Source organism: Elephantulus edwardii, unplaced genomic scaffold, assembly GCF_000299155.1.
Source record: "Elephantulus edwardii isolate Elephantulus edwardi_28Jun2011 unplaced genomic scaffold, EleEdw1.0 scaffold00077, whole genome shotgun sequence".
Lineage (NCBI taxonomy): Eukaryota > Metazoa > Chordata > Mammalia > Macroscelidea > Macroscelididae > Elephantulus > Elephantulus edwardii.
In genome coordinates this window covers 10,719,450-10,729,568 of record NW_006399827.1, presented here as the reverse complement: position 1 = coordinate 10,729,568, position 10,119 = coordinate 10,719,450, and the positions used below count along the sequence as shown (strand labels likewise).

The 10,119-nt window shown below is 52.7% G+C and overlaps 1 protein-coding gene across 1 annotated transcript; it reads right to left on the bottom strand.

Moving 5' to 3' along the window:
- Window positions 1-7,121: 7,121 nt before the first annotated feature.
- HOXB5 (homeobox B5) lies at window positions 7,122-9,851 on the bottom strand. Its single transcript, XM_006889339.1, has 2 exons — window positions 9,009-9,851; window positions 7,122-8,336 (listed from the first exon to the last, which is right to left on the bottom strand). Exons 1-2 carry the CDS (start codon window positions 9,568-9,570, stop codon window positions 8,089-8,091), a joined length of 810 nt encoding a protein of 269 aa, XP_006889401.1. The 5' UTR covers window positions 9,571-9,851; the 3' UTR covers window positions 7,122-8,088.
- Between the last annotated feature and the right edge of the window lie 268 nt (window positions 9,852-10,119).

Genomic DNA, 10,119 nt, shown 5'->3' with positions numbered 1-10,119 from the left:
ACCCACAGCACTACCTCTATGAAATGCTTAGAAGAGAATATGATGACATCTCATAATGCAACAGTTATTTAAAGACTCAAAATAGGCATATGCCCTGGTGTTACAATTACAGTCTCTCTAAGCATTTTACTTATGAGCTGAGCCTAATGCATGGAATCAAGGTTCATTTCAGGTCGCTGTTTCAACCCGAGTTAAAAAGATCTCCATGAGGCCATTCAGTATTTTTCCCTTGCATTTCTCCTCCTCCTCCAAATGGGAAACCAGGGACCCCAGAGGAAGATGAAAGTGGAGGATTGGGAAACAGTGAGAGAATTAACCAGCTAACTTTCTTTCAATATCTAAGTTCTTAAAACCAGAGTTTGGAGAGAGTGAGAGATCAACATGGAGGTTTAGAAAGGCAAAGGGCTTTCAGTTGCCTAGACCCAACCTGGAGGGAGTAGGGCCCCCTCCAAAAGGCCCCTGCCTTTGGGAAGCCATTTTTAGTACTTTGGGGACAAGCAAGGTGGAGATGATGGCCAAAATCAGGCTTTCCACCTTGGAAGCCTTCTTTGGCCCCAAAGTCCTGCAAGGATGCGAGAGGTAATTGAATTTCTCAAATGTGTGAGGCTGGGTAGGTGTTAATTAGATTTTATATGGGATTCAAAGATTTTCTTTGGGAACGGAAATAGATCCCTTTTGCACACCTTTCTATCACCACCAGCACAGTTTTTCAAGAGAGGTTTGTTTCTTCCTTAGTGTCTTCTCCCCGACAGTTCTTTCTTTCCCCCCTCACACTTTTGCTCTCCTACTTCCCCACGTTCACACTTCTTCTCACCTCGCAACGCTGCAACGCTTGGCCCCTCTGCTCCCTCCATACACCGCCCCCTTTCCCCCTCGCGCACTCCGACCCCGCCGCTAGCGGTCTCCGCGGGTCCGCGTGCAGCCTGTAAACTTTTGACCCTCCAACTTTGCGACCCCTCGGGCAATAACACTGTCTTCAACGCCCTGGGTCGTACTCCGCTGTGCCTTCGGCAAAAACCCAAGAGCAATACACCTCCTCAGCCCCTCCCCCCCGCCAAACACCCTACTTAGGGTCTCAAACCTGGAGCAGAGCAACCTTTTGATTATTAAATGATTCTCTGGGAAAAGACTGTGGCCTTATTTTCTCTCATTTCCCACGGATCTCTCGCTGGATGCCTGAAAAGGTTTTGGGCGACCTCCGCCCTCCGTTCTTGTACCTTAAGTGGGGCTACAGTTACTGGGCCAGGGGACCTGTGGGAGCAACAGAATTGGCTAAACTTGAAGAGGGTTATTTGTGGGGTGAAGAAGAATTTGTGCGAGCGTGGGGCAGGGGTTCTATGGGAGCGGACAAGAGAGCCGCAGTGTCTGGGCAGCGCGAGGCTGACCCTGCCCGGGGCCAACCTTGCACAGCCCTCGCAGGCGCCTCGGAGGCCACAGCCTGGCTGTGAACTTGGTCTGAGGCGGACTCTGCTGGCAGCTCCGGGACGTTACAGCCTCTGCCTCCGCCAGCTCAGCGGCCTTACCGCGCAACCCAGTGTGCTTTCGGTTTCTCTTCCGCCCAAATGTCGCCTCCTAGGTCCCCACTTGTCGCCGGGAATGTTTCCTTTCTCCTTCCCTAGGAGCCCCTGGGAGTCAGAAAACCAAAAAGAGTGGAGGAGAGAGCAAGAACGAAGCCTTCAAAGGCTAGTACAAAGGGCTTATCCTGTGTGTACCTCCTAAATGGAAATGCTCCCCAAGACCTGGAACTTCCTTCCAGGTCTCCCCCTAAATACAGCCCCAGGGCACTCCATTTTTTTCACCTAGCCTGGACCTTATCTTGGCCAAGGATGCAGGCCTGAGGCCTGCGAGCTACCTTTCCTTCCTAGAGGCATGTATCTCGACCCCAAATGACTCCAAGGTCAGGGATCTCTGCACCAGCACTGGCCGCTGCTCTCGAAGGTTGCAGGTGGAGCGGGAGTTGCGGGTTCAGCCCGGATCCGCTCGGAGAACGAGGCCCCAGGGCAGCCTGGGAACCACCTTTGGGGGGGGGGCTTGGGGAGAAGCTAGAAGATGCTGCAGAAAGAGAACGAGAGAGATCCTTTTCCTGCCCAAGAGGAAATTTACAGAGATCACTACAGCAGACGCCTACGCCACACAGAAAAGGTAGAAGGGAAAAAGAAAGCTAAAAACTTGGGAACGAGGTGATGTTCAGGCTCCGCCAGTATCCGAACTGGCCAAGTCCAGTCCACTCCAGTTCCCAAATCCCCCACTTTCACTTGGAGCCAACAATCTGGATTTGTGTGAATTCAGCAGAAGGAAGAACGGAAAAATCCGCTTCAACCTGTCCTCATGCCCCCTCCCTGGGCCTGGAGCGCGGTGGCGGTGACGGTGGCGGTGGCGGCAGTGTGGCCAGTGGCGCGTAATGTATGCGGCAGCGGCCGGAGCCCCACGTAGGCCGGCGCTCTGGCCGCGTCTGCTGACCTCTGCGTGATCCCGAACTCTATGAATTATTGATGAGATATGAGCGTTGATTTCCCCTTTCAGGATGCAAACTCCATTATATTGCTAAAATGGCGATTTAATCGTTGAGAATAGCTTTGGTGTGGGTTTTTTCCCCAACTCATTTGCGCCTCCTTCCTTTTCATTTAACTCTCTTAATTAAATCCTTTAACAGATTTTAATCACTTTTTGGAAGGAGGGGTAGGAGGAAGGAGAAGACCATATAATACCATCACTACCACCACTAACAAACCGGACATTGACATAGGACAAAAAGAAGCCGAAAACTACCCAGAGCTTCTCCCGTTGGGAAGTTGAAAGGAATGTTGTTAGGGGAGACTAACCTTCTAGAAAAGTCTTCTGCGTAATAGTCACCAGAGACAGAGCATCAGAGGGCTAGGGAAATGGGAACTCTGACAGAGCAGTCTGCAGGGGCCTACAGGAACTGGGCGGGGAGGTGTTTGATTCCACCCTTAGGAGACTTGTGTGTGGGGTCCACCGTGGAGACTAAATTAGGCTCACCCCTGCTGAGAAGTCCAGAGACTTTGAGTTTGGGGAAGGTCACAAAGGTTTCTTGGGCTGAGACTCTCCAATCTGGACCCCAGGGGCCCTCAAGGAGAAATGTCATTCTCCTTAAGGACTCCCCACTTCTCCCCTCCCCCCATCCAAACAACTCAGCTACCAGGCGGGTGTCTGGGTTAATTAATACGGATGTGTAGCAGCGCTGCAGCGATCGATAATTCCCCCGCTGTGGGCAGATCTCAGCCTCCAAATCCGATTACTCTGAGACCTTCCCAAAATGAAGAGGGGTGTTTAGGGGATACTTCCCAATAAAAGGGGAGCAAGTCTTTGAATCTCCATTCTCCTAGGGTGGCTGAGATTGACCCCCTCCCTCCATGCAGGCTGGAGCCTCCCCTTCTAGGCTCCTGAAGGCTCCGTGTTTGGGAGATGAGACACTCTCCTTCAACCTGAATCTCTGGCTTCTACCCTAGCTTCCAGACCCCAGAGATAAGGAAACTAGGCAAGGAGAGGCACTTCCTCTTGAACGCTCCCTCTCCTGCCACACTAGCCCCCAGTGAATAGGTTCTTAGCAGCCAGGGAAGGGTTAAGTGTCCCTGCCACAGTTATGGAGAGGAAGCTGATGAAATATGGGCACTCAGAACTCCAGGCCCGGCTGGCTTTCCTGTTTACACTTCTTTATACTTCCTCCCACCCTGCTGCCGTGGGGAAACAAAACATATCCAAATAAAACAAAATTTTAAAAGAAATCAAAATCAAATTGTCCACAGAGTGGTGGTCAGGCTGACTTTGGAGTAAAAGGGGAAACTGCTGTCTAAATGTCCCTGTACCACCACCCCTTCAGCCCTGCCTGAAGTTGAGGGTGAACCCAGAATTTGTGTGTGGATTTGGTGAGAAGAAGCAAGGATGGAGCAGGCAGAAGCAAGATGGCTCAAGCGTGGAATGGGGTGATGGGGGGGCAGGCGGGTTGGGAATGTGGGGGAAAAGAGTCCTTTAACAGGTAGAACAGTTTTCAGGGAGACAGAAAGTCTTAACGACGGTGGGAGAGGAAGGCACGAACCTGGATATGGAGCACAGGAAAGAATTCAATCACAACAGTGAACTCTGCATAACACTTATTTCTCTCCCCTTTGCTGGGATTCTAGGGGGACCATTACTGAGACAGCAGAAAAAGGGAAGTACAGCTGGAGTGTCATCACTGAATTTGCTCAGAGTGGGAGATTATCCAATGAAGTGCCTACCCTGGCCTGACCCTGGCCTCGCCTTCTCTTGGACATTATGGGGAAATCTGTTCATATACACCCAGCTGATGTCCCTGAACCACAGAACCCACACATTCTTTCTTTCTCAGTTTGGACAACTGATATGGGAGGGGGTGAAAAAAAAACATCTCCAGGAATAGACCTGGTTTGTGTATGTGTGAGAGATATGGGCTCTGAGAGAGAGGCATTTTAGAACAATATTGCACTGTCTGAATGGGGTGCCTCTGGAAGCCGCAGATAGGGTTCTGCTCCCATGGCTCTCAGCTGGCCCCTCACTCCATTCCTTCCCCTCATCCACACTGGATGTTTGTGAGAACTGTGGTCCTAAGATTCATTAGTGTTTTAAATGGAGTCCCGATCCACTAGTGGCTGACCAGAGTCTCCCTAAAGATCACCACCATCCACGAGGAAGTGAGTTTTCAGAATAGGGCAAGGATCCTAAGCTCAGCCCTCTCACTCTGTTCTCAGAGCCTGTGAAAGGTTTTCTGTAAAGCAGATTCAAGCAGGAAAAGAAAGCATCTGGAAAAGAGATAGAGTCCAGATTCCCCTTCAAGTGAAAGTATAAAGTCCTAAAGGTGGCCTCCTCCTTGTTCCAAAGGTCACACACACCTCCAAGTGCCACATATACAAATCTAAGGATCAGATCATCCATGGGAGTTGGTGAGCAAAATCACAAGATGGCAGACTGGCGACTGGAGGGGGCAGAAGCAATGGGGATGGCTGTCTCCTTGGATTATAAAATCAGGGCATCAGTTTGATGGGAAAGAGGCCTCTCTGACTTTCAGAAGAGTGACTTTTCCTTAAAAAATAACCAGCTCCTTAGGAGTCAAGTCCTGAGATCCTTCTGCTTGGTGGTACCACAAACAAAGGAGGCTTTGAGTTTCTAACAGAGGGAAAAGGACTATCTTTCCTATTTTCCCCTTCCAGTTCCTCTGCATCTTCTTACAGTTTCTCTCCCAAAGTTGAGGTTTATGTTCTTGAGTAATTTTTATTTACAGAGTTGCCAGAGGCCTATTTAAACAACAGCTCCACCCCTTGTCTCCATTCCTGGTCAGAGATGAGCTTTTACTTTGGCTGCAATTGTCCCAATGTCTGTCCCTCACTTTGCCTCAGGACTCTATATACAACCATGCGGAAGGGTTAGTTGGTTTGGAATTAACAATTGAAGTAGGGTGGAAAGTGCTGAGCTCCTCAATCCTGATGAGGCAAGAGAATTCGAAGTGATCCTTTTCATGGGGCTCAAACCTCTGAAATCAGTGCAAGGCAGATTAGCAGTCTCCCATCCCAAGGCATTTCCTCAGCTCAGAGATAGCCACATAAAAGTGTCCAGTGGCGAGCTCCACACATCCCTGACAAATGAATGTCATAAAGTTTCTTCCTTGGGGTGTAGAAATGTCTGTCTGATGGTCTCCAGCAGTGAGGTGCACCCCCACAAAGAGCCCCACTCTCAGAAGCACACATCTCTCCTTCATGTCCACCTAAATTCCCAAGCACTGAAGGAACGCGGATCTCACCCGGCCCCCTTTTCCCAACAGAGTCAAACACTCTTGCAAATAAAATCAGGTACCCTGGACTGACTACTGCGGCCTAAGCAAACTGAGTGCCCCACCTTTTTGATCACCCAGATTGTCAGAACTGGATACCAAAAAAGGCAAAAATTCCCCACTCCATGCATCTAAGATCATCCTACAGCCCTGCCAGAGACAAGATTCCCTTCTCCTCATCCCAGCCCCAAAACTGCTGGGAGAGAAAGTGAAAGCTGGAAGCGACTTACTGTGGGGAGTGCTGGGCCTGGCTGCCGACTGCCTTCTGCTGGGCTGCTCCAAGCAGGGAGAGCGCTCACCTACCTCTGCCCCCTTCCCCACCACAGCTAGCAGTTAAAGTGTCACTTAACATTCTGGAGAATGTGAAATATACCGCGCGGTGTCAACTCCCCAAAACCATAAAACTAACTTTATGGACCTCACGTGACTTTCTCGAGCCAGTGAGGGGTATCTGTCTGACTTCTCGGCGATTTTTACGATCTAACTTCGAGATAAAACCCCTATCCATTTGACATCTAAATGTCATACCGACTTTTGGGATAGTTTGCTATCGACAAAGGGGGACAAAGTGAAGGGGTGAGGGGGGAAGGAGGGCCCAGTGGAGTCTCCAGGACCCTCTGTGGCTTCCTCACCAGCTCCCCCCTCCTCCCAGGTCCTCTAAGAAGTTGGGCCAAGCTGGAGGGGATTGACCACCGGGTAAGTGTCCAGACTCAAATCTCTGTGCTCAGGGTGGAGGACTGGGCCCTGGCCCTAGGCCTGTCTGATGGAGGGGAACCAGGGGTCTTTTAGAAGGGATCCCCAAATCCTAATCAAGAGGGAAGGACAGTTGGGCCCCTGGAGAGAAGGAGCTCTTGAGAAATGTGAAGAAGTCTGAGGGTAAGGGGAAGCCTTTTATTTTATTCCCCCCACCCCCTACCCTTTGCCTTGGTGAATGGCAGAACTGAACTGAGAACAGGGCAAGCCAACCATTCCCCAAAGGCCAGAAGCCTCATGCTCAGGAATTAGGCCCAAATTACCTTCCCTGAGACTTCCAGAGGCTTTCCTGGTCAGCTAGAGGAAGGCCTGGATGGAGCCCAGCGGCAGCCTCTCCAGCCCCAGCCTCAGGTGGGATTCCTAGGCCCCTCAGTCTCCCAGAACTGAAAGCCTGGCCCATGGCCTGAGCACTGCTGATCAAGTAGGAGACTTAGAGGGTTGAGAGGGGCTGCTGGTGAGCACCTTACTTTCCCCTTCTTTAGACCCCAGGTCTATGGAGAATGGTCTAGGGTGCACCTGGTGATGGCAGAGGCAGATCCCAAGAGAAAAGACAGTGAATGGGCAGTGGAGTGGGGAAACATTTATTTGACTGAGGGAAAGCTACAAACAAATACCAAAAGCGAATCACTGAGACAGGCCGGGCACAGACATTTCACACGTAGCACAGCATCCACTCGCTCACTACAAATGGTCTGGGAAGGGAAATGGGTAGGGGGGAGGGGATGGGTCTGACCCAGACTATCCCCCTATTTACAAGCTTTGGGACCTGTAAGTCAGACCCTTAGATTCACAGAAAAACACATAGACATTTTACATTGAGGATTACTTTTGTTTCCGTTCACTCCCAGACAAGGCCTTGTGGGGCCTACTCAGGCAGCAAGAACTTATATCTCACTATTTCCCTTTCTTCTTCTCAATTTCACCCCTTTGGCCCACCTGCACCCCTTCCCACCCCAGGACCAAGCCACCAGGAGACCTGGGTCTGGGGAGTAGGGAGGGAGGGGGCAGAGGTGGGAGAAGAGACACAATCACAGACTGCATCTACTGCGAGGCCAGCCCTACCCCACCTCAGATGCTGCCCCTTAGACAAGTTTCCAGCTGAAACTCAAAATACAGCCATCATTCTTTTATAAATAAGTTAGGACACAGATGGGGAGGGGAAAGTTCACATTAAACATGCGAGTTTCTTCTTTTTTTTTTTCTCCCTGGGGGAAGGAGTGTAACCACAGACAGGAACATTCAGAAACACTGGCGCACTTGGGGTGATCGGGGAGGCGTAGGGAGCACGGAAGGAAAATAATCATCATCATCATTATTATTATTATTAACAATAATAACAAAATTAAGCAGTCCAGGAGAGAGGGAGACACAAGAAGACCTAAGACCAAACGAAAACTCGTAATACAGGGCCGGGGTGAGGCAGGCTCCTGGGAACCGGTCCCCAGCGGGCGGCGGCAGCACTGGGAGGCTCTGAGGGGCCAGGGCTGGGGGCGGCGGGACTCTTCGGCCGCCCTGGGCTCCTCAGGGCAGGTTCAGGGCTGGAAGGCGCTGCCGGCCGTCGCTAGGCTCATACTTTTCAGTTTGTTGTCTTTCTTCCACTTCATGCGCCGGTTCTGGAACCAGATCTTGATCTGGCGCTCGGACAAGCAGAGCGCGTGGGCGATCTCGATGCGCCGCCGCCGGGTCAGGTAGCGGTTGAAGTGGAACTCCTTCTCCAGCTCCAGGGTCTGGTAGCGCGTGTACGCGGTCCGGGCCCTCTTCCCGTCGGGCCCGGTCATATCTGGAGCAGACAGAGTAGAGCCGAGAGGCAATGTTATTTCAGTAAGGGAGGGGACACTGGCTGGGAGGGGGGGGCGGGGAGCAGGACCCAGGCGTCCCTGGCACCCAGCTCAGCTCGCTGCAGCTCCATCCTTCCCAGTCCAGACACCCGCTTTCAAGCTCGCTTCCTGCACCCCTTTCTCCTGCAGCCCCACTTCTGCCAGCAGCTAAGGCGCCCGGCTTTGTCTCCTGCTCCCCGCCTGCCTCACCCTCGCTGCGCTCAGGCGGCCGCTGGCCCCGGGGAGGGCGGAGAGAGGCTGCACTTTTGCCCTGAAAGCTCTGGTGCCTGCTCACCCCTCCGTTGCCAGCGGCAGTCTCAAAATTTCAGGGACAAGCAGGAGCCTTCTTTATATGATATAAAACCCATCTTGCCACCCAGGAGGCTGGGCAGGTAAAACCCCAGCCGAACCTTGGAACAAATTATTAAAAAAAAAAAAATCCACCACCACCCACAACTAAGACCTTCCCTGTCTGGCTCTCTCCTCTGGAGTCCTGAGGACCCATGGAGGGACCTCTCGCCTCTGGAAAAATAGGAATCTCTATATGAGGAAAAGCAAGGCTGTCCTCGCCCCCCCCCCCAAGGCAGAGAAGGGAATCGAGGGAAGACAAAAAAAAAGGAGAGCGAGAGAATTACCATGGCTGATGTGGAGCTTCCTCATCCAGGGGAAGATCTGCGGCGCCTGGCCCTCGGGCGCGGCCGTGGAGGTGGCCATGGGCTCTGGCTGCGCCCTCGCCAAGCTCGGGCTGCTTAGCTGGCTCGCCGCCTCCTCCGGCTCCGAGGACGCGCTGGCCTCATCTATTTCGGTGAAATTGGCGCTGGAGCTGGCTGGGGTCGCCTGGTCGGAGGGGGACGAAGCGGAGGGCTTGGCGCCGTGGCTGTCGCCGTTGGAGCAGGGCAGGGACTCGGGCGAGGACAGGGAGCAGCTCGACGCCGCTGGCCTGAAGCGGGGCTCCTGGGCGGGCGTGGGGAAGGCGCGCGAGCCCTCGCCCACCGCCCCAAAGTGGCTGGAGGAGGCCGAGGAGCGGTTGACGCTGAGGTCCATCCCATTGTAATTGTAGCCGTAAGAGCCGGTGTGCATGGCAGCGGGATCCCTGTAAGAGCCGCTCAGAGAGCTGCCACTGCCATAATTTAGCAACTGATAGTCCGGGCCATTTGGATAACGCCCCGAGAAGGAGTTTACAAAGTACGAGCTCATTTGGGTGATTTTGGAGGGCTTGATTTGTGGATCGTGGTCGTTATAACCCTGTGCTTCACGATTTATGATGTATTAATGAATTATAGCGATGCACTGTACTTCGTTTTGCTATGTATGCGGCCAAATATGGGGGGGGGAGTTGGAAGGGGGATGGGGGGGCGTTAGGGAATCACGTGCTTTTGTTGACCAGTCGTAAATTCTCGCTGATGACCTCAAGAGGTAATTCATGCTCTATGGTTACAAATAATGACGATCCGAGAATCGTTAGGGCCGATTCAATGCGAGCCTCGGAGAGAGGCGGAAAAAAGGAGAAGGGGGAGAGACCGGGAGAAGGTTGGCGGCGGCCTCTGAGCAGAGCGCGCCACCTCCCGGCGATCGGCGGGAGCGCGGCGCCAACCGCCATGGCGACACCGGTCGCCTCCCCTCCTGGTTCCCTGCAACAGCCTGAGAAAGAACCCCTGGTCTGCCGAGGCTCCCCGACGAGGCTCAGCATTTCAGAGAAGGGCCTCGGATGGGCCTAGGCTCACATTCGTAGTGAAGTGAGGTAGT